This window comes from Sorex fumeus, unplaced genomic scaffold, assembly GCF_029834395.1.
Source record: "Sorex fumeus unplaced genomic scaffold, SorFum_2.1 ptg000014l, whole genome shotgun sequence".
NCBI lineage: Eukaryota > Metazoa > Chordata > Mammalia > Eulipotyphla > Soricidae > Sorex > Sorex fumeus.
Window position 1 is genome coordinate 27,350,019 of NW_026606071.1, and position 25,333 is coordinate 27,375,351.

Genomic DNA, 25,333 nt, shown 5'->3' on the forward strand with positions numbered 1-25,333 from the left:
GGAGCTTTGTACATTGGTTACTAATGTTTTTTGTTGTTGTTGTCATGGTTTGCTTTGATTCACAGATGATGATAGAAGCATCATGACAGAACAGTTAGACACTATTCCTAAAGAGGAGAAAGCTGAAAAGGAAGCTCGGAGACCATCTCTGGAGAAACATAGAAAAGAAAAGCCTTTTAAAACCGGGAGAGGCAGAATTTCCACTCCTGAAAGAAAAATAGCTAAAAAGGAACCTAGCACAGTCTCCAGAGATGAAGTGAGAAGGAAAAAAGGTTCATTTAACAATCACTTCTTTTTAAAAAAAAATGTGTTTGCAGTAATTCGTTATTACTCTTTTTATAAAAGAAGCTTACCTAACAGTAGTAACTAATTATTTGTAAAATTTCGTTCGGTTTTACTCCAAGTGTTCGATTTTTTTCCTGATGGTATGCTTTTTTTGTGTTTTCTTTATTCATAGCAGTTTATAAGAAGGCTGAACTTGCTAAAAAAACAGAAGTTCAGGCCCACTCTCCCTCCAGGAAATTCATTTTAAAACCTGCTATCAAATATACTAGACCAACTCATCTCTCCTGTGTTAAGCGGAAAACGACAGGTAGACTGTTCAATTCTGCAATGTGGCTGGCAAACATAGACATGTATTTTTTTTAATCTCATTTCTATAGCAGCTTCTTCATTTTGTTTTTCTTCCCCAAAATTCAACAGTCATGAACAATTTCACTATTGTCATGTATCATTATTCTTTTTCTTTTTTTTTTTCCCCTTCCTACAGAAGAGGTCATGACCATCTGTTTCTTTGCCATGCTCAGATTTAACAGTGATTGTATCTTGGCATTATTCTCTAGTGTCACATTCTGGGGATTCCTATTTTCATTCAGTGTGTTTGGTTAGACGATGGCGATGAATATAACCGTGGTATGCATTCTCATTATTTTGCTTATTTATCTTCTTCATGCTTACAATCATACGTACTTGTCTTATTTTCTATATTGTTACTGCCAAATCTGTTACTGATGTTCTTGAATTTACTGAAATGCACCGAGAATATACAGTGCTTTTGAGTTGAAACATAAAAAGCAAATCTGGGCTAAAATTGTGTTTGCAAAATTACTTTGAATGAAAGGGAGGGGGAATGGAACCTCATTTTATTTTGTTCCTCATGCCAAAATTCTTAACAGTTCTTTCATTCTACTGAGCTGTATCTTTTTCCTATTTGATCATTTTTTTAATGTGTTGGTTACAAACTGCTATAATAATCTATAGAATAAAGTCAAATTTATTGGTGGTCTTATGATAGCCATGAAAAAAGTATTTTATATGTTTTCTTCATATAGGAATCATTCTGTGTTCTTTCCTTCAAGAACTAACATCTGTGATAGGATTTGAAAGTGAAAGAAATATAATTTAAAATTATAAAGAAAATGTAAAGGACAAAGGTTTGAGGGTAAAGAATTTCTCTAAGTATTAGAAATAAATATGTCTCTAAACTTTATATTACATTGTACTCAGTTTTTATTAAACCTGAATATTTTCTGTTCGAAATGTTTATATTTATAGATAAATGCTTAGTCAAACAGATCTTTTAGTTTTGAAATAAAAGTTACATATTTTACCTGAATGTGAAAGATTGTATAAGGACTATGGATTGTCAGAAGAAATTTTAGAAGACTGGTGAAGTGTCTTAATATGTTATTGCTCTTCAGTGCCTATATTGACAGTAATTGTTTTTAATTCACTTGTTAAAGGAAATTAAAGATCTTTGGAGTAATTAGGATTTTCCTTTCTATTCAAATATTAATATATTTAACAAACAAAAAACATATACCAAATGTGGGTGTGTTGTCTTAAACCAAATTAAGTCAGAAATTTATGATATATTATAGAAATAGCCGTTTTTAAAAAAAACAAAACCAGTTCCAGAATCTGTGAATAATCTTACTAGCCAGTCCTAAATAGCATACAGCATATTGTAGAACGTTTTTATTTTTGTGCTAGAGCTGCATATGGCATTGAAAATCTTGAAACTTGTTCAGGGTGCTTATAAGGATAGTGATTTCGCCCCCAACCCCTGAGGTTTTCTCTTTTGTGAAAGCAAATTAAGGAACGAATAAGTACACAACCTCCTACCTTTCATTTTCCAAGCACGGTTTTTAAATGGAGATAGTTGTATTGCTTCTATTCATGAGAGAGCTTTAATTCATATGAGGTAAGTCATCAACCTAAAAAATGCTCAAGATAATGAAATTTAAAAATTGAAAGCATTAGTCTAAAACAGCAGCAAGAAAAACAACAGTAACAGATGTGGTAATAATTTCATACAGGAAGTGCATGTGTATACCATATTCGATATTACGGAACTTAAAATTCTTGTCATGTCTTCTCTCTTTGACAAGTTATTTTTCTTCCCGTCTTTTCTCATGTGATAACGTTCACATCAAGCAAGTGTGTTGTTCGTGTTGTGAAGTGAAGGGGGTAGAAGAAAAGGGGTTGGCTGCTTGTAATAATCTCAAAACTAAAATACAGAAATAAGTTGGTATGTCACTGGCTATCAAAAGAGGGTATTAGCATTTTCATGCACGCTCATTTATATCATATCAACTCAAGAAACTAATCAGCCCCTTCTCCTTATACTTTTCGGCATTAAGATTGCTATTCTGTGACTACATTCTAAAGGATCTATCATGTAATCGTAATGTCAAGATACCTTAGTAACTGATTGGAAATCATGTGTTTCTCTTACCTGTGCTTTGGTATAAGCACAAACTATAGTGGGAGCTACATGCTATAAAGTTTCTTCAGTTACCAAATCTAAATCTTAAGATGAGAAAAATATTGCATTAGTCTAATGAGATAACTGGATATCCCAAAAGTATTAGAATGTACTTATGTGATGCTTCGCCACTAAGTTTGCTGTTGTTTTTTTTTTCTCTTCCACAGCAGCAGGTGGTGAATCAACTCAGGCTCCCAGTGTATTTAAACAGGCAAGGGAGAAAGTTTCTGTGAGTAAAATGATGTTTTTTCTTGTTTCAATTTAAAGTTATCTTAGCTATTAATGGTAATATGTTAATAATTGTAGATAGATTTAAGTCTGTAGGTGTTTTGCTCTAAATTTTCACTTAAATTGTCCTCTTACCCAGAGTGATTTTCAATGGCATTTGGGCATGAAAATGTTTCTGGAGTGACTTGTGATCGTGCATGGTCAGAGTAGAACTGGGATTTAGGCTATTTTTTCCTTCCCCTGGGCTACTTTATTAGTTATATAGAAATATACAAAACCAGCAGTTTAATCTAGCAAAAAAATTAGGAAGCTTAAAAATACTGCTTTTCATAGGATCAAAGCAAACCATTATAATCAACAGTGGACTATTTCATAATAAATGTCATGGATTTTGTTATAAAATAAATATATGAGAAAATTAAACAATGTAGATGAATAAATATGAGTGAAAATAAAATATAATTCCCTCATCTAAAGACAATTACACTTACCATTTTGATATGAACTATTTTGCTACATATTTGTATGTTTCAAAACAAAAAAGAAGCTAATTTTTTATAACATAGTCAAAAGATTTTCATGTCATTAGACATTCTTGTGCATCATTTCAATGTCTGTCTAACATTGCATTTTATTTGAAAGTATTAAACTTAATTCGTTCCTTAGTATTTGACATTCGAAGTTTTAATTGCTTTAGTTATTTTTACCAATATCACTGTAAAAATATTTTTTTGGCTAAATCTATTAATGAATTTGCATACATTTCTTTAGGATGCTAGTGAAATTGCTACTGTTTCAAAAAGAATCCATGTTAAACTTGTTGCAAAAAAAAAAAATGCCCTCCAGAAATGGTTACCTACTTATATGTCTTCCAGTTCTGGATAAGCATGCTTACATTCAGGGGATGGACAGATAGTATAGTGGATAGGTATTGCCTTGCATGCAGCCAACTCAGGTTTGATTCCTGGCACCCCATATGATTCCCTGAACCCAGCTAGGAGTAAGCTCTGGGCACCACCAAGTGTCAGAAAATGCATGCTTATGTTCATTTTAATTATCATTTTTTATATTTTTATTTTTTAATATATTTTGGACTGGAGAGATAGCACAGCAGATAGGGCGTTTGCCTTGTATGCGGCCGACCCGGCTGACCCGGCCCACCTGGGTTCGATTCCTCCGCCCCTATCAGAAAGCCTGGCAAGCTTCTGAGTGTACTCGCCTGTACTGCAAAGCGTGGAAAGCTACCCATGACGTATTCGATATGCCAAACACAGTAACAAGTCTCACAGTGGTGACGTTAATGAACCTGCTCGAGCTAATTGATGAACAACGGGAGGACAGTGCTACGTGCTAATATATTTTAATTTTTAAAATATAATATATTTTAAAATATTTTATTTAAAAATATATTTTTTAATTTTTAGTTATATATATATATTTTTTTGCTTTTTGGGTCACACCTGGGGTTGCTCCTGGCACACGGGTTACTCCTGGCTCTGCACTCAGGAGTTACTCCTGGCGGTGCTCAGGGGACCATATGGGATGCTGGGAATCAAACCCGGGTTGGCCGCGTGTAAGGCAAATGCCCTCCCTGCTGTACTATCTCTCCAGCCCCTATATTTATATTTATTTATATTTTAAATTTTAATTTATAATTTTTATATTCATGGGAATAAAATAACTATTGTTTCACTTTTGCTGTATTGATATTTAATTATATATAAATATTTCATAATTATTCTTTTATGACATTATTAACCATGTTTTTAAACTTAAAAAAAACAAGCTAACATTAGTAGTTTTTGCTTTTTTGCTGATCGAAAGAACTAAAAGACTACTCATGAAATTACTTTTCCTAAAGAAATATTTTGAACAAAATATTTAATAGTTCACCACATTTTCTGGTCTTAATAGTTATGTATAATATATGAATCATAATACTTTGTTTAGTCTTCAGAAAAACGAATGTAATTTTAGACTGCCATTTTAAATTTATTGGTAAAAACATTAATAAAGGAGCCAAATATTTCATGAAATTTTGAAAATAAGAGATTTTGTGTTGAAAATTTTTAAATTACAATATAAATGTTTCCTATGTATTCCAAATAACATATATATTCCAATGAAATAATCCTTTTGTTTTGATATATATATGTACATATATATGGAGTTCTCCAAACAAAAGGATTATTTGATTGCTGTGATAAATATTAAGCTTTATTTTAAGCACACTGTGATTTCATGACTTGTATCTCTTTACTTTCTGTTTCTGACAGGATTATTGAGTTGTGGATGTGATGAGCAGAGCTATGAAACAGACTAGTTCCCTTTCTGGAACATTTATTTTCTCTATTATGTTTTTCTTAAGAAGAGTAAAAATTTCTATATACTGTTAGTCATGAAAATTAAATACGCTAATGTGTAAAACAGTATATGCCCAAACATAGGATTTATTCATTTCAGTTATTATTGCTATTACTGTAATAACTGCCATTATTATTATTGCTAGTATTTGAAAGATTTAAGTTTTTAGGAACAGACCGAAGAAGTTTGAAGATTTCTACCTGTATTAGAGAAAGACTTTGAGTACAATTTTTTAAAAGTCCCTAAGGACTTTCAAAGCCCTTGGTCTTCAAGGAAAAATAAATTTTGTCATTGATACTGACATTTAGGACAGAAATTGTATGCTCATTCTACATAGGCTTTACCCATTTTTCTTGGAAATAATACTCAGCTTATCATTTGAAGGAGAGAGTAGACCACCAATTCATTGTAATTTTTTCTTATTTTACATCCTCTTTTTTTCCTTTCTTGTAACCTCATTTTCTTCCTATGCATTTCCTAAAATCCACAAGATTAATTTTTATTTATCTCATAGTACCTCCATAATAACACTTCTAGTTTTTTAATTGATCTTTATTGTGACCCTGTCCTATAATTCTTCATTTCACTTGGTCTTATTGCTTGGTTATTTTTGTTTCCTTTTGTTTAGTTTTTGCATGTTTTAGTTTTGTCTTTCATAAATAGAATCAATAAAATAAATTTATTTTTCTTTCCTATATATCACTCTTTTAAAATTCCCTATTTTATGGCTTGCATCAATCAAAAAAGAATGACTTTGTCAACCGAGTTCCATTTTCCATTCAAGATGCTGGTCTGAAAAATAAAAAGTCCCTTTTGAAGTAGCTATGAATATGAAAACAGCTGGAGACTTAGTATACCATGGGTAGGGAACTTTTATACTGTCAATCCAGGTTTGATCCCCAGCACCACATTTGGTCCTCTTAGTACTATCAAGAATAGTTCCTGAGCATAGAGCCAGATGTAATACCTGAGTTCTGTCGGGTGTGGCCCAACAAAAACAAAACAATCTCAATTTCAGCTGTTTGTTTTTCCTAACATATAAGTTATACTAATTGCTTGAAGACAAAACTCCATGACTTTTTCATATCTGTCCTGTATTTTAAGACTTTTCAAAGCCATTTATCTAACTCCTCTACAACAATCTCTCCAATTATGGTCAGCACCTTTAAACTAAAGCTTATAACTTATGGGCAATATCTTTAGTGCTGACCTTTATTTTAGGATAGAGGATATAGCATACAAACTGCATTCTACACATAAAAATGCTATTTTTAAATTCCATGGTATAACTTTTCCCCGGTAAGCATCAGACTTATAAAATAAACTCTAAATTCTAATTTTTTTCATGAAATTAATGCAACCAGTTTTTAAAAAAGACTTCTTTGGTTTGTTTTGGTTTGGGTGCCATACCTGCAGGAGCTCAGGGCTTAGTCGTGGCTTTGTACTCCAGGATCACTTCAGTTGGTGCTTGAAATGGCTAGGGTCAAACCCAGGTTAGCAGCATCCAAGTGTCCTACCCACTGTCCTGTTTCTCCATTCTCAATGCAATATTTTTTTTTTTGCTTTTTGGGTCACACCCAGCAATGCTCAGGGGTTATTCCTGGCTTTGCACTCAGGAATTACTCCTGGCAGTGCTCAGGGGACCATATGGGATGCTGGGAATCGAACCCGGATTGGCCGCGTGGAAGGCAAACGCCCTACCAGCTGTGCTATCACTCAAGCTCCCTCAATACAATCTTAAAATGCTCTTTCCTTCTGTTATTATGTGATACTATTCTTTGTTCTACAGTTCTACAGTTCCTGAAATATGATTTATAGTGATTATTTATGTGCCTTAAGGGCTACATTTATTTTCCCAAAAAAATGCCAATTATTATTTGTAATAATATATAGTACAATAGGTAACAATATGATAATATTATAAACCTACATATTATTCAGAGACCTCTTATTTAAAACCTATAAAAAAGATGTTATTCTGCGGCCAGAGTGTGGCTTTGCATGTGGGAGTCCTGAGTTAGAGCCCCAGCACCACATGGTCCCCTAGCATTGCACCAGGACTTATTCCAAGCACCACAGGCTGTTACTCCCCGAAAGGAATATTTTGCTCCGTATTCTCATGTTACATGTATTCGTAAACCAATGTCGGCTAAAAGAGGTTGTCTGTGGGTAGATATAGAGTGTCTTGTTCTTATGTAGATGTAAGTCTATCATTGATTGTAGTCTTTCATCATGTGTTCTTATTAAAAGTAGACATTTATTTTATTGCATGTGTAGACTTTTTCTTTTAATTTTTCTTTTACTTCATAGTTTGGTTTATTTTGTGCTTTTGTTTGTTTTCTTTCATGGCTAGAATTCTACCTTGTCAAAGATTCCGGCCTTACAGGGTAGCACAAAGTCCCCAAGATGCAGCTCAGCCTGCCCTAGCACGACTAAAAGGGCTACATTTTCTGACAGTTCTTTAACACAGCCCACCTCAGCGGGCTCCACAGACCGTTTGCCATACTCAGAATCAGGGAACAAGGTAAGGCAGCAGGTCAACCAAAGGTGCAGAAAGGAATATAAGTGTACTATGAAAATAAAGACATAAAATTGTAAAGTGTATTTAATATATAAAAAGTAAACCTTACAGCAAACAAACACAAATAAAACTTTGTTATAAAGAGTCTAATCATTTCAAACAATGGAAATGTTTCCACCCTTCATAGTTAATATTAGATAACATCTTAGATATAAGCATTATGTGTAATATTACCTATAACATGTTATGTTTAATTTGAGTAATCTAATAGTAACATTACACATTTTATACTAAACAATTTATACTCTGAATTAAACACATTAGGATGTAGTACCACCTTTATCTCTGCCAACTTTGTAATCCTGAAAAATACCACACAAAATCGGTTTCCTCAGCTATTAAATTAACACATCTAAAAATTAATTCAGAAATAAATATAGAATGATTGAGCATCCTTGTTACATAGTACATGGTGTATATTTGTCATCAATGTTAGGAATAAATACATGCTATTGCCTTATCACCCGTAGCTTTTGAATAGTAAATAGCTTATTATTCATTATTTTCACCATGATTATTAATTCACTGAAAATTGCTTAAATAAAACTAACTTTGCTTGTATTTGGAATTTGAACTTAACAATTATAACACTAATTCCAAATTACTGTATTTTTATAAGACCTCTAGGCAAAGATGAATTCTGAATGTTGAAGCAGAAATGAAACTCAATGAAATGAAACTCTACAGTACATATTGAAAGTAGTTCATATCTCAGCATAGGACAGAAAAATAACCAGACAATGTAATCATTTTGTATAAGTAAAGATTCACAAGAACCCTTTTGCTTTCACTAATCAGGATGGAATAACCAAGAGTCCAGAAAAGCGCTCTGCTCTACCAAGACCCTCCTCCATTCTTCCTCCTCGCAGAGGTGTATCAGGAGACAGAGAGGAGAATTCCTTCTCTCTCAACAGCTCTATTTCTTCAGCACGGCGGACTACCAGTAGGTTTATTTTGATTTGGCTTCTTTTAAAGATCGTTTTGAAGAGTCCCTTAAATGGAACTCGGATGAATTTATCATGTACCTGTAGTTTAATATTTTCAAGTCAACCATGCATTAGAGCCAGAGAGATAGTACAGGAGATGAGGTGCTTGCCTTGCATACAGCTATCCCTGATTTCAGCTCCTGGAACTGCATATATGATTGCAAGCAATGCCAGAAGTCACTCCTGAGCAAAGAACCAGGACACCGGATGTGGCCCCATGCCAACAAACACTCACACTCTCACATACACACACACACACACACACACACACACACAGACACGTTATATTTTTCCCAGAGCTATCAAAAATAAGATCAGACTATTGATTCAAGCTGCTATTTGAACCAGTATGATTGAGGGAGAAAAATGAATGCATTCTGCTTTATTATTCATTAAATAAATCTAAAAAGACTTTTTCAGAGTATATTACCTCTTTCACCTATAGAATTAAAAGGAAAAACAAATGAAGTAATTAATAGAGAAAACCAATAGATAGAGTTAAAAAATTCAATATTATTTCAAGTTCTAAAATCCAGCTGGGAAGTCAACATTTAAAAGTTAGGATTCTGTTCATCTTAAGGATGTTCATTCCAATGTGATGATAAATATAGAACATTCTGTACAATAACTTAAATTTCTTCAACTGATTATCCTTAATAAACTGGTCGACAGTGGTGGCAGTTTATGTCAATAACCTTTTAACATTACAGTCTTCTCCCACATATATACTTCCTGTGTTACTGTCAAGTCTATTTAGTAAAACATGGCTGTTAATTATTTTCATATATATATGTTTATTACAAGATATATATATGCCACTTATTGAGCATATATAGAGGAAAAAACTCATTGCCACTCAACTTAATTCTACTGCTAACATTAATAAATAAACTAAGTAAATGTACAGAGAAAACAGACCTTTTAGAGAAGCTAACTTGTCTAATGTTACACGGATTTTAAGTAGCTGAATTTGGTTTTCAGCCCACTGATAATATCATAGTTATCCTTTTAATATCTTCTCTATACTTATTTAGAAGAAATAATACTAGAGAGTTGGCTATGAAAATCACTTGGATTATAGGGTCTGTCATTGAAAATTGATTTTAGTATGGTGGAAATCTCTACCACTTTCACATGCTAGTTGATATTATCACTTTATAAATATTTAATAATTGACTTAATTCCAATGTGACTGTTTTTAAGTGAAATTTAAACAGCGAGGGTTAGGGTTGCCTATGAACATGTTTATTATAGTTAGAACAATAGTTTCATATCTATTAACACCCTTTGAAATATGTTTCAAGGACACTCATAAATCACTGAAAGTCTTCTTTATCTTAGCAAAAATAACAGTCAACTGCATTGGCAAAGAAGCTGTTTAAGATTTCTTAATTTTCACAGAGAAATTTAAACTCTACTTATTTGGAGATGCAATTGGGCATCAGCTTGCCTTCTAGAAAATTGGGACCAGACAATGATACTAAGTGTTCCTCTTCTGCACACCTTGAACTATGCAGTTATCTGTTGCTATGGAAGCAAAATAGCATTTTCTCTATATAACCACGTTTTTTTTAAGCCACTATGTTCTGCCTTTTAAATTTTATCTGTATATAAATTCCTTTCAGTGTTCTAAACCAATGCTACTTTGACCAGAATATGCATTCATAATCATGTTGCATTGTATTCTTTGGCAGTGAACATAATTGTGGTTCTGATTATCAAAAGACTAGCATTTATTTGATCTCTACAAAGCAATAATTAAAAGACCTAAGAGCAGTTAGAAATGCAAACAATTTTTCTACTCCCACACACCTATCATCCCTTCACTATCCATGGAAAATGTCCCTCCTTTTTGCCATTTTTGAAAATATTTTTAAAAAATAATATTAAATAGGAAGTTAATTTAACTCAGAAAGAAACAAATGAAATTATCTTTGAGGAGTTGACAAGATAAATAGTTCAAAGGACCAGCAAGTTAAAGACCTTAAACCTATCATACTACGTGATTCATCCTCAGCACCACCAGGTGTAGCACTGGTGTCTGTCCATAAATGCAGGCATGACCCTGCCATGGTCTCTGTGCTGTAATCTAAGTCTGTAGATATCACTGGGGAGGCTCAACTTCCAAATATCTTTTAAATTGTTTCAATGTCATGTAACCTTTTCAATTCAGAATATTTGAAAATGTCCCAATTTGTCATTTTAAAAACTAAACAGACATAATGTATTACAGTCAAACTGGATCTAACTTATTTTCCATGATAGATATTGGTCTGCATCTCAATCTGAAATGTAAAATTTCTTTTACTTTATCGTTCATTCTTCCACCCGGGAAATTGGCCCACATCTGAATCTAAGATGTGTACACTTGACTGAGATGTGGACTCTTTGGAACGTGTGTTTCTGTCATTTCCTCCCTTTGCATTTCCTCTAAGTAAATTTATTTTTTATATTACTTCACTAAAAAATAATGTTATAATTTCTTAAATGATGATGTTCAAAAGTTAAATATTGTGGCTTTTCCTCATTTTCCAGATGTAATACAAACCCATATCCTTTTCTTGTTTGAAATTCAAAGCCATTCTTTAGGAACATAAGAATAAAATAATAAACTTTTTAACCATTTTAGTCAAAATTGATTGCATATTTTAGAATATTACCTTTTTGGTTTTTTTTTTTTTTTTTTTAGAAATTCTGAATCCAAACCATGCCATAAAAAAGAAAAAAAAAAAGAACTTGGCAGTGAACATAATTGCTCCTGGGAGTATTCAGGTCTAGGCTTCTGAAGAGATTTTTCAAGACAAACTGACTGACTCAAACCTATACCCAAAACTTTGCCCATAAGCAAATCGTATAGAAAGAGGAAAGTGCAAGAGGACACGATTGTAGTTGTTAACTCATGTTGGTCTTAAGATGCAATTTTTGTGTAAAATCACAATATGCATACTAACATCATTTTAGCCTTTCATATACCATTTCACACTCTCAGTTGAAGAGTCAGATACATGATTTGTACGTAAAAACAAAGCATTCTGTATTTAACCTATAGTTTAGGTTAAAAAAGCAAAGGGCTCAAGGTACCTTTCATTTGATACATGAAAATTATGTACTAAAGAAAAAGTAGATGTTCTCTATTTCTTTAGGAGACTAAACCTAGACCAATGGGTAGATACATGTCATATGTAAATTACGAATCTTTCAAAAGCTCTTTGACACTAACTTTGTGAAAATATTTAAGCAAAGATATCTTCACTTTCAGTAAAAATTTTCTGCAGTGATAATTACATTAGATGACTGAATCTTTTCACTTTGATGATTTTAAAATCAGTTTATTTTATGAAATTTACATATGCTGCAGTAAAATATCAAAATCTTGTTTTTACAGTGAAATACAAAAAAGTGAAAGGATTTGTATAAAAATATGAAGTTTGTGTTCATTATTAAAATTAAAAAGCATGTTGAGAACTAAGAGAGAATTAAACAAGTAGTATACTAAATACATCCTGGCTTAGAATGTAGTATCATCTGAGTTAATGATCCCCAGTGTCTTCCTTTTTTTTTTAATTGGGAATAATAAAAATGCTTCTGATTATGTGCTTATTTGCTTATCAAATATTTATTATACACCAAAGTGCTTTAAAATTTGTAACATATTGAATTTTTATAACTCTTTTTTTCCAAAATATAAGATGGTATCAAAATAATAAATAAATAATATTACATAAAAAATAACAAGAGAGATATACTATAAGGGAATGGAGGTGAAGGAGATAAAGGATTTAAGAAGGCTAAGGTCAAGTTGAGGTAGTGAAATGCATCTCACAACTTTCATATAATTAACAGTAATGCTTACCAGTTTTACTCCACCTTAAAAACCAATAGTGAAAGTATAGGAGAAAATGCATTCCATTAGTGTATAGGATTCACTGTTAAGACATTGTTAGAAGTTTGCTTTTCTAAAGAAGGGGTTTTTTTTATTTCATTGAGAGGTGAGAAAAATTTCTGTAAAAAAAGGTACATGGTCTTGTAGAATAATGTCTGACAAATTGAGCATCATTCAATAAATGTATTTGTAGGTCAGTTACTCCTTCATATGGAATAATATTAATGTTCTCTTCAATAAATAACCTTCTCCACAGGCAAAAAATGTTTTGTAAACATACAATTTATGTTGTGTGATCACCTAAATCTTATAACATGCTAATCACACAAAAGGAAAAATGGTTCACATATCCTTCAAGGAATCTTCAAAAAATATGTATAAGCTCTTCTGTATTAAATGCAGATTCTCTTCACAACCCAGACAGACATGCCTTAAGATTCATATAAATAGAAAATTTTTGGAAACATTGGTGTTTTTGACACATTCATAATTCAGTGAAAATTAAGAATACATAAGTAAAAGTCATTTCTATAGACCGAACATGATAGCCACTCAATGCCTCTTTTGCAAACCACAGCACCCAAAAGGAGAGAGAGAAAAAAAGGGAATGCCCTGCCACAGGGGTGGGGTGGGAGGGGGGGTGGGGGGTAGGAGGGATGCTGGGAGCAAAACCTCCCAAGTTTTATTCTAGCACTGATAGAAATGTTCAAATGATTATGTTCAAAAGAATATCACAAAGTTCAGAATCTTTAAAAGGAAATAGAAAAATATACCTATAGTTTATAGAGGAGCAGATCAAGGTTATGGACAATATTAATCAATATTAAACCTCAGATACTGGAATACATACCTGAGAGTACCAGGTGTTGAAGGAGGAGGGAAGGCAGAAGAATTGGTTGCCAGGAAGTAGCATTGGAATATAAAGAAATGGTTTTGTTACATAAAAAGTTGTACTAAGGAAGGTTATAAAATTCCGCAAAACTCTGTCAGTTAGCAAATATCGGAGGAAGGGTTGGGAGGGAGGGAATACTGAACCAGGGGTGACACAGGACAGTGGGGAGGGTCATGGCACATGGATGGTGGGGATGTGGGGATGTGCACCAGTACCAGAAACTTGAACACTATTATAATCCTATTTCCTAAACTATAATTTAAAAATTAAAAATGAATTAGAAACAAAGTATTGTTTAATAACAAACATCTTTATGTGTGTTATAATTCATACTATTTTAAACACTTTCGAATTGAGTGTGTTATAAGCTGGAACAGTCTACAGGAAAAGAAATGTCTTCAAGCTTTCTGATGCTGTGGCTCTTGCTTTAGCTTTTGCTTCTTTGTTAATATAGGGTCAGAGCCAATTCGCAGAGCTGGAAAGAGTGGTACTTCTACACCCACTACCCCTGGATCAACCGCCATCACCCCGGGCACCCCACCCAGCTATTCTTCACGCACTCCAGGCACCCCTGGCACCCCTAGTTATCCCAGGACCCCTCACACACCAGGAACTCCCAAATCTTCTATCTTGGTGCCCAGTGAGAAGAAAGTAGCTATCATCCGTACTCCTCCGAAATCTCCTGCCACTCCTAAGCAGCTTCGGCTTATTAACCAACCACTGCCAGACCTGAAGAATGTCAAGTCCAAAATTGGTTCAACTGACAATATCAAATACCAGCCTAAAGGGGGGCAGGTAAGAATTACATGAGCACATATTTGCTGCCAGGTGTAAAATTCTGTTTATTTTTATGTTTATTTCCTCACAGGCTAAATATTTATTTACTATTGAAAATATTTATCTTAAAATATCAATTTTTACAATAAAAAGAGGTGGGATGTTTAAGAGTTCCTGGTTATGATTCATTTTAAGAGTTTGGACGTAATATAGAAAACGTATTTTAGCATATCTTTTTCCCCAATTATTATTGGATAAGAATTGAATGGAACGTATATTTATAATGGAGAACTGGTATCAGCACACTAAGGCCTATGGGCCAAATTTAGTCCCTGGTCATTTTATTTTATGGGTCATAAGATTCTACTCACATTTTCAGATGGTTGAAAATCAAAGGAAGAATATTTTATGGCAAAAGATTATGTGAAATTTAAATTTTACTGTCCATAAATAAAGGTTTTTTGGAGTACAAAAAAAAAAGAATTGAATTTAACTCAGAGGAAAACGTTTCAGTTAATGATCTAACTGGTATTTCCTAAGAACATCTCTGTTGCCTTGTGGATATTAAGAGATTAAAGTTATATTTCTGATAAGAATTTGAACTTTTTATTCTAGATCCTGACTTATTTGAATATCTTGGTGCCATACCAATTTTGTGTCCTTTATTATTACTTCTAGAAGAAGTAATTATATAATATATGCTACTACCAGTGCTCACATTCATTCTGAAATCAGAGCATGGCTCAGTAATTTTTCTCTAGGAACTATTTCTAAAATTTATGGAAGAAAAATATTCATATTCACTTGAAAGAGATAGCTCTGGTTGGTTCTTATAAATGAAATGATTATATTAGAATTTCTATTTTTTTTTAATTTTTATTAGTGACACCATGAGGTACAGTTGTAGACTTACAAATTTTTGTGCTTGGGTTTCAGTTATACAATGATCCAGTAACCATCCCTCCACCAGTGCCCATTCTTCATCATTTACATTTTTTTTTAACTTTTGTTAGTGACTATAGAATTTCTATTTTTAGATTAATTATGGTTGATCACTTGACATCCGTTACATCGATTTGCTCAAGCGGGCGCCAGTAATCTCCATTTGTCCATGTCGCGTGCTAGTGTGGCCCAATGGCGTCTGCTCATTCTAGGAACACAAAGAGCCTCAAACCAATCGATTATGGTTAATTATGGTTAATAGTTATTAACAAATGTCTGCATCTTATAATAAACTCCAGAAAAATAAAATATACACACCTTTTCAACCAGGAGACTTCACTTGTGACCCAGTTCTTGCTTATACCTATGTAGTTAAACAAAATAGCCAGAAAGGAGATAACACAAATATTAGTTGATTTAGCTTGTGATATTGTTGTTTTCAGGGGGCTGGTTCAGCTTCTCTTGTCACTGAAGAAGTTAAATACTCCTTCTGCAATTTCCTTTGTATATGAATAAGTTTGTAAGATGCTTTCACTTTCTAAGTATTTTGTTTATCTTCAATATTTTTTTAAAAAAATAAGGACATCCTTTTAATTTTTTAAGTTTTTTTAATTTATGTTCTTATTAAAGAATTGTGATTTACAAAGTTATTGATATTTGAGCTTTAGGCTTATAATACTTTAACACCAATCCCTCCATGAGTGTCAAATTCCCTCTACCAGTGTTCCCATATTCCCTCCCTACCCCACTCCCCATCTCATCTCCAACCTGTCAACTTGACAGGCACTTTACAGAGTTTTCAATTTTGTCCTCAATATTGTTTTCTGCCACCTTTTACATTTTCTCTTTCATTGTCTTTTTAATAGTTCAATGAGCTTTTTTAATTTTCTTTTTTTTTATCGATTGAGGTTCTGTGATTTATTTATGCACAACATTCCAGTGTCACCCCTATCATTATTGTACCTACCTACCTCCTGTCTTTTAATTTCAACAATTGAAAGGTAGCATTGTGCCTTAGAATAGAATTTCTGGCAGGTTAAGAAGTAAGGTCTTGAAAATGTGAAGCGATAGAGGACTCCTACTCACTATTGAAGCAAGAATTCAATGTTGCTCCTTCTTCTAACAACAGACTTCTTTGGTGTCTTATGATTCCATTCAATAAAATCCAAAGTTAAGGGAAAGTAAGGAGGTGGAGGACTAATTATTCCTTCTGCAAAATAAAAAGTCTATAATACAGTGATTTAAGTATACCTTTTAATTGAAGTATGTAAAAATATGAAAATAAAAATAAATTTAAAATATGGAAAAAATATATAAAAATATAATTTCCATCGAAGTATATATTTAAAAGTATATAATTTAAAAAAGTATATACTTTTAAAGTATATAATTAAAAGTAGATAAAGATAAGGGGCTTCCTAAACTGCTCTTGGATGTATCAGTTTTGTTTATCTGAAAGTAAGAACAATTTGGGACCTTCTGGACATACTCACATGTCATAGTATTTTAAAAGGTAAAGGCCCTCCCCCGTTGATCATCAATTTGCTCGAGCAGGCCCAGTAACGTCTCCATTGGAGACTTTGTTGTTACTGTGTCTGGCATATCGAATACTCTCGGTAGCTTGCCGGGCTCTCCGAGAGGGGCGGAGGAACCGAACTCGGGTCGGCCATGTTGGCCGCTTGTAAGGCGAACGCCCTACCGCTGTGCTATCGCTCCAGTCCCCGCTGTGCTGTATTTATAATTAACATTTCATAGTAAGTTTGTTAAAATAAATTTAATACCAATTTGAAATTTAATAATTTATTGTTCTTATGTATTTATTTGGGCTGGAGCAATAGCACAGCGGTAGGACGTTTGCCTTGCACGCAGCCAACATGGCTGACCCGAGTTCGATTCCTCCGCCCCTCTCGGAGAGCCCGGCAAGCTACCGAGAGTATCTCGCCCGCAAGGCAGAGCCTGGCAAGCCACCCGTGATGTATTTGATACGCCAAACACAAGTAACAACAAAAGTCTCCAATGGAGACGTTACTGGGCCCACACGAGCAAATTGATGAACAGCGGGAGGACAGTGACAGGACAGTGATGTATTTATTTGCTTTTCATCCTTGCACAGGGATGACACGCAAATAAATACGTCACAACAATAAATTATTTATTATCATTTTCTCAGATATCTTTAATATCTAAAAGTAGTGGGGCTGGAGTGATAGTACAGCTGGTAGGGCATTTGCCTTGCATGTGGCTAACCGAGGTTCAATCCCCGGCATCCCTTACATTCCTCCAAGCACCACCAGGAATAATTCCTGAGTGCAGAAGCAGGAGTAACCCCTGAGCCTTGCCACAGTTGTGATCTAAAAAGCCAAAAACAAACAAATAAAAGTAGGGAAACTATTATACGTATGTTATATATATAAATATACATTATATATATAAATATATATGTCCTTAAACATTTTTATTACCTGTGAGTCAATTTTCTAACATTAACACTTAAAATATTTTGATTCTTGAAATCACAAAGAAAAGTTAATTCTTTTTCATGATTTTATTAAAAATATGTAATAAAAAGTTTTATAATCTGACAGAAATTTTCAATATATTAAAAGAGCACTTTATGATAGAAAAGTGAAAATAATGGTTTTAATCTCAGCCTGTTGGAGTCATTATTTAAACTAATCTGAAAAATATGAAGACAATTATGCTGTCTTTCTGCTTCTGTATTATATCTATTTGTGAACACTTCTAATTTTAATTGGCTATACCTGAAAATTCACAAAATTTATACAAAGATGGCTGTGTTGAACTAAATATCACTATGCCCCAGAGATTGTGGTAATTAAAGGCTAGTAGAGCTTTATACAGGACATGAAAATTACACAAAGAACAGAGATAGTCTCAAAATTACAATGACATTGATTAAAAAAAAACTCTTCTTTCATAAGACAAGTATCAACCTGCTGCAGAAATAATTATCAGTCTGCACTCATGTGACTTGGAATAAATCCCTAATAGTTGAATTATGAAGTGTTTTTTGTTGGAGAATCTGGAGATATTTCCTCACCAAAATAAGAAGCAGATGAGAGGAAGAGATTTGCATCTATTTTGTGATAGATGGTATCAGTTCATTACAACTGAGGGGAAAATGACTTGGAAAATTGATATGCATTGCAGTTGAACAGTCTGAGGAAAAATATATCAGAGCATTTTAACACTATCCCTTAAAAATCCTCTTTTTGATATAAAAGCTCTAATATAGGTCATAAAGAGGTGTTCTTAATCTGTTGTGTTAAACTGTTGCTTTATCAGGATTGTTTCTAATTTATAAAATTCCTTAGGAAAAACATATTAAAGCTCCTTAGAAATCAAGCATCAACATGATATATTAAATCCCTTTGCTGTATAATCAAGAGTCTAGAAATGTACACTAATAGGCAAAATTAGGGCCACGGGAATGTTGCTCTTGGTTGTAAAATTGTTTACCTAGGACAGTGGCCAACTCAGGATCTTTGAAGAAAATAGGGAAATAGCCATGCTTTCTGTAGGAAAAGCTTCTTGTTAGAGATAGTTTGTCTATACGTATTGATAAATATAGTCACATTGTTCTTGTGGGGGAGTCAGATTCCCAAGCATTTGGGGTAGGGTTGTATAGATCAACAGGGACATCGGTTCAGTGCTAGAGTCTGAGGGTTTTATGCTGCTTGGAACCTGCCTTGCTAGGCTCCACCCAGGGCTACCCCAGTGGTATTTAGGGGTATTTAGGGATTCTATTTATTCTATTTTAAAATATATAAATAAGTATATATATTAAGTATCACTGTATCACTGTCATCCCGTTGTTCATAGATTTACTCAAGCAGTAACGTCTCATTTGTCCCAGCCCTGAGATTTTTAGCAGCCTCTCCTTACTGGTCTTTCCCAATGGTGCCATATTGGAGGCTCTTTTAGGGTCAGGGGAATGAAGCCCGTTATTGTTACTGTTTTTGGCATATCGAATACACCCCGGGTAGCTTGCCAGGCTACATATGTTTGTATATATGACTTTAATTATATATATAATTATGTACATGTATATATAACTTTACTACCATTACACAGACTCTCTTGTCATAAAATATGAGTGGTTAAAATGTACACAAAAATTTTAGCTTTACTACTGTTTTTTTTTTTTCAATTTGTCCTCTCATAAGAATTAGAAGAAAAGTAGTGTAAGGAAAGATACAGCTGTTTGGGGAATTTAACTATCCATATTGGGAGGGTTTATACATATGGGGCTGGAGCGATAGCACAGCGGGTAGAGCGTCTGCCTTGCACGCAGCCAACATGGCTGACCCGAGTTCAATTCCTCCGCCCCTCTCGGAGAGCCCAGCAAGCTACCGAGAGTATCTCGCCCGCACGGCAGAGCCTGGCAAGCTCCCCGTGACGTATTCGATATGCCAGACACAGTAACAACAAAGTCTCCAATGGAGACATTACTGGGCCCGCTCGAGCAAATCGATGAACAACGGGAGGGCCTTTACCTTTTACCTTACCTTATACATATTGGGACATGTATTGTGTATATGTGTATGTGTGTGTTTTGTGCTTATAGCTGTCATCTCTTCTGTTATATTCTAGTTTTCTATTGACAGCTCAGCACAGAGTTTCAGTTCAAAAAGCCGAAGCAATGAATAATGAAATTATTAAGCCAGCAAAAGATACAAGGGGTTTACAGAAAGCAAAAAAGTCAGTGTTTTCAGCTAAAAACTACTTTCACTTGACAAAAGAACATTTTGTCATTCTGGATTCACTCACTTACTGATAGTAAGTTTGGGTAATTTAGCTCAAGGCATAAGTAAGACTAGGAGTAAAATTCTATTAATTTGAAATTTAATGCAGTAACTGCTTCAATCTCGCCCGCACGGCAGAGCCTGGCAAGTCACCCGTGATGTATTCGATATGCCAAATACAGTAACAACAAAATCTCCAATGGAGATGTTAATGGGCCCGCTCGAGCAAATCAATGAACAACGGGAGGACAGTGATAGTGACCAGACATTAAAAATGAAGGCTTAATAAATGGTGCTTTTTAATCTTTTGTATCCATGTATTGGAGGCTGGGAGTAGATACTTTTTTTTTATGGAGGATTTCTTCCAATTTGGGAAGGAAGTTTTCTTTTCCCAATCAGACTATGAGGATCAGAATACTAAGCACCGGGTGGAGTGATTGTATAGTGGGTAGGACATTTGCCTTGCAAACAGCAGATTCAGTTCCATCCCTAGCATTCCAAATTGTCCCCCAAGAATTTCCAGGAATGATCCCTGAGCACTGAACCAGGAGTAACCCCTGAGCACTGCTGGGTGTGCCGCCCCCCCCCTCAAAAGAATAAAAGGATACAAAGCATAGTTTTTATACCCTGGAGATTGTTGAAAATGACTTATAAGGTGATTCCATAAGTTTGTTTTCATTTACAGGTTGATGGATAAGAGTGGATAGTTAAATTGTGAACTCTACAAGGCTGTATCAGTAGATTTGGCTGATCTCCCTGTGCTTATTTTTCTTCTTCACTCATGGAGTAGTCAACCATCTCCTAGGCCAGTTGGGCTAAGGATGGGGGAATCGTTAAGCAAGTCAGTCCTATTCAAGGAAAGGGAAGTCCACTTTTAATTAAGAAATTGTGTAAATCTTTGTCAGCCAATTACTTTCCAAGTCAGTGTTGCCCTAGCATCTTTTTTAAAAATTATTTGTGTAAATTGATTAGAATGGGCTGGAGCGATAGCACAGTGGATAGATAGGGCATTTGCCTGGCACATGACTGACACAGCCGACCCGAGTTTGATTTTTCCGCCCCTGTCAGAGAACCCAGCAAACTACCGAGAGTATCTCGCCTGCATGGCAAAGCCTGGAAAGCTACCCATGACATATTCTATATGCCAAAAACAGTAACAAGAAGTCTCACAATGGAGACCTTACAGGGCCTGCTCAAGCAAATCGATGAACAATGGGAGAACAGTGCTACAGTGATTCGAATAAAACCTATGAAGTATCTCTTTGTTTCCAGAAATATGAAATCTAATTTCTGTCTCTTAGTGCAATATGAATTAATTGAACGAAGGAATATTAGGGGTTAGAATTCTCACCTCCTTCTCAGCCTTCACATTTTCACAGTGAGAAACTAAAGTTCTCACATTGTCCACATCTTGGACATGTTATGACTGCTAACATCTTTTCATTTGCTGAACTCTACAATGAGATTGTGTCTGTACATTTTTTGCAGTGTTGGGACTGAGTTCACAGGTGAGGCATGTACTCTACTGCTTAGTCAGCTACTTGGTCTAGATTGCATAACTTTGTATGTAATGAGTAATCTTTTGTCAACTGAGCATGCAGTATTATAAATCTCAGTCTTTCCTTGTTTGCTTTAACTTTTGTTGCAAATATGAAAGTGATAATTTTACTCCAGTGCCAACATTATCACACATCAAAAATATAAAGGTTTTTCACATACTAATTTAGTGAGTTATAATGAGAGAATTTTTTTTTTATTTTTATTAGTGAACACCATGAGGTACAGTTTTAGACTTACAAATTTCAGTTATACAATGATCAAATACCCATCCCTCCACCAGTGCCCATTTTCCACCACCATGGGTCTCAGTATCCCTCCTACCCCCCATCCCTCCATCCCACCCTGCCTCTGTGCAGGCAGGGCATTCCTTTTTGTTCTCTCTCATAATGAGAGAATTTTTTTCTCATGCAAAATATGGTGATCACTGTCAAGAAGGTCTAAAAGTGCACAAAAAGTTCTAAAAAGGCTTATTACTGTAGATTTTTTTAAAAATTTATCTTATTTCCCAGAAGAGCTGGACCAAAGTTTATTTTGATTTTTGTCTCACTCACATCCTTATTCTTTCATCAAATACTTATACTGCTGTATTAACTGAACAAAATGGAAACTATTACTCTAAAATCTAGGCAGAATAGAAGGTTCTACTGTTCTTGTCCTTTCCTAATATTTTTCTGTAGATTTGAGTTCTTTCCAAGCCATATTTTCTGTATCTTGAGATAGTAAACATATGTCAAATAAAAATCATTAAAAACTATCCCAAGAATTTTTTAATACTATTTTTTAACCTTGTCTGAACAAAGACTGTTCTCCAAAATACATTATGTTAATAAGCTATTGGGTTTGTCTTTGTTTTTGTTTTTGGCTATAAAGTCAACATACTTTCAAAACGAAAGCTTCATCAGTGATCTTCACTGTATGGAACAAACATTTATAACTACAATTTAAGTATTTTTTTGAAGAGTAATAGCAAGCTACCGAGATATCTTGCCCACACGGCAAAGCCTGGCAAGCTACCCATTCAATATGCCAACCACAGTAACAACAAGTCTCACGATGAAGACGCTGCTGGGCCCGCTCGAGCAAATTGATGAACAACGGGAGGACTGTGACCGTGACCATGAATAAAAAGTTTTAGAGACAGGATTTAGTAATACCTATTAAAAAGAATGAAGCATTATTTTGGGTTTGCAGATGTTAAGACCTGTAGAGTCTCTTTGCCATTCATAATCAAGGAAATGAGAACAAATTGGAATGGGGACATTCTAGAGGAGATAATTACAAAAAGAAAATCTTGGAATGAACTTTTATTTTTAAAAGGTCCATTTGATTGTACAGAATATAAAGTATAAAATGTATAGTCACTGTCCTGTCCTCCCGTTGTTCATCGATTTGCTCGAGCGGGCCCAGTAGCGTCTCCATTGGAGACTTTGTTGTTACTGTGTTTGGCATATCGAATACATCATGGGTAGCTTGCCAGGCTCTGTCGTGTGGGTGAGATCCTCTTGGTAGCTTGCCGGGCTCTCCGAGAGGGGCGGAGGAATCAAACTCGGGTCGGCCATGTTGGCTGCGTGCAAGGCAAACACCCTACCCGCTGTGCTATTGCTCCAGCCCAAAATGTATAGTACTAAGTATTAAGAGGACAACAGAAGTCTCAAAAATCAGAGTTGCTGGAGCCAGAGAGACAGTACAGTGGGCAAGATGCTTGCCTTGCATGCAGCTAACCTTATTCCTGGCAGCCCATAGAGTAGCTCCTGCTCCACTGTTAGTGATACCAAGCACAGAGCCAAGAGCAAGCTCTGAGCACTGGTGGGTATGGCCTGAAAACTCAAAGTTGCTAAGAATTCCATTGTCTGACTAAATTTTTTGGATGCATTTAGTAAGAACGAGGGAGATTGGCAGTATTAAGAATATGCAGAGCTTGTGAAAAATGACCCATATGTTGATATAATGCATCTCACCTATATCAAGTATGCAGAAAGAAAAACTTGTTTCACTCTTTCAAATTGTTACAATTTTTATTAATTCTGTCTGCAAATAAAAGTTGGGGTATCAAAGATTGAAATGCATTTAAGATATGATAGTAAGTAATGTCTTCACGTATTTTTACTATGTATCATGGACACAGAAAAAAATAATGTATATGTCAAATCAAAGTTTATTTTTCTAGGTTGTCCCTAAGATATTAAAATATTTTTTTCTTTTCATTAACTTTTTAGAAAAACAAAGTATAATGAAAATTCCTTTCCAGTGAAAGTCATTTTTGTATTATTGTATTTCCTTTTTTTTTTTTTTTTGGTGGACACACCTGCTGATGCTTAGGGGTTACTCCTGTCTCTGTGCTCAGGAATTAATTCTGGTAGTATTCTGGGGACCATCTGGGTTTGCTGCATGAAAGGCAAGTGCCTTACCTGTTGTATTATAACTCCAGCCCCTAACTTCATTTTTATTTAGGTCCATTCATAGCGTACAAAGACAAAGAACTGAATTCTTTGAATAGAAAACAAATTCAAAGTAAAGGCTCATTCTTTGTGGCAGCCATCTTTCTATTTATGGAATGGTTTCTGTGAACTTTTGGTATTTGTAGAATTAAAATTAAGGCGTTAATTATATCTATATTACCCTAGAGACCTTCAGTGCAAAATGCTTTGTAATTTAACTAAACCACAAAAAAGAGCCAGAGTATGATGGCTCTCAACTGCAAATATTGTCAAGTTTCAACAAGAGTCTAACTGAATATCAATCTGAACATTAATCAGCTATGCCCAAAGTGATTTAATGCCATACTTTATTTTAGACAAACGCAATAGACTATTTAGTGCTGGAAATACGTAAAGAACATGTCATCAGTATATCTGAAAAGTCTGCTTCATATTATATATGATATGCGTTGAGATAACTTGATAAATTAAGAAGCACAGGCTAGTGGTTAACATTTGGAGCCTGACTGGAGCCAGGTGGTAGCTCAGACATAACACACTTGATTTGCATGTGTGAAGTCCTGGGTTTGATACCAGGCACCCACCACGCCCCCTTAAAAGAATCTGTGACTCTCTAGAATGTCTAATGAAAATCAAAGTAAGTTTACTTGTCAGTTTCAGGATTTTAATACTTAAAAGATCTAAATAACGCTGGTAATGTGGACTACCCCTTGGGGTTTGAATCATTTGTTTTGTAAATCAAGAGAAATTGCCAGTTGATTAAATGTTAACACCAGATTCATGCAAACTGAATTTGGAATTTCCATTTCTGCCACAGATGAATCAGATTTAACATTTGGCTTTTGATCACTTGGTAATGAGTCACTTGATTGGTGCTCTAATGCTATCTAAATTAAAATGTGTAAGAAAGAGAGAAAGAGAGAGAGAGAGAGAGAGAGAGAGAGAGAGAGAGAGAGAGAGAACATGAAAAAGAGAGAAGAAAAATGTTTGCCATAGAGGCAGGTTGGGAATGGGGGGAGGTGATGGGAGGGAAATTGGGGACACTGGTGCTGAGAAATTTACACTGATGGAGGAATGGGTGTTGGAACACTGTATGACTGAAACCAAATTATTAACAGATCTATCTAACAGATGTAAAGATCTATCTCA

At 34.5% G+C, this 25,333-nt stretch overlaps 1 protein-coding gene across 14 annotated transcripts in view; it reads left to right on the forward strand.

The window, feature by feature from the left end:
* The window catches only part of MAP2 (microtubule associated protein 2), a 176,245-nt gene that overhangs the window by 138,453 nt on the left and 12,459 nt on the right, over window positions 1-25,333 (forward strand). For 5 of the 14 annotated variants that reach the window (XM_056111842.1, XM_056111847.1, XM_056111843.1 and 2 more), the window contains 5 exons: window positions 66-272; window positions 458-592; window positions 2,935-2,996; window positions 8,739-8,883; window positions 14,156-14,496. In XM_056111842.1, coding sequence (XP_055967817.1) covers window positions 66-272; window positions 458-592; window positions 2,935-2,996; window positions 8,739-8,883; window positions 14,156-14,496 — 890 coding nt within the window. Of the gene's footprint in view, window positions 1-65; window positions 273-457; window positions 593-2,934; window positions 2,997-7,712; window positions 7,884-8,738; window positions 8,884-14,155; window positions 14,497-25,333 lie in introns of all 14 variants that reach the window. The other 9 variants (XM_056111846.1, XM_056111850.1, XM_056111857.1 and 6 more) reach the window with 4 other exon arrangements.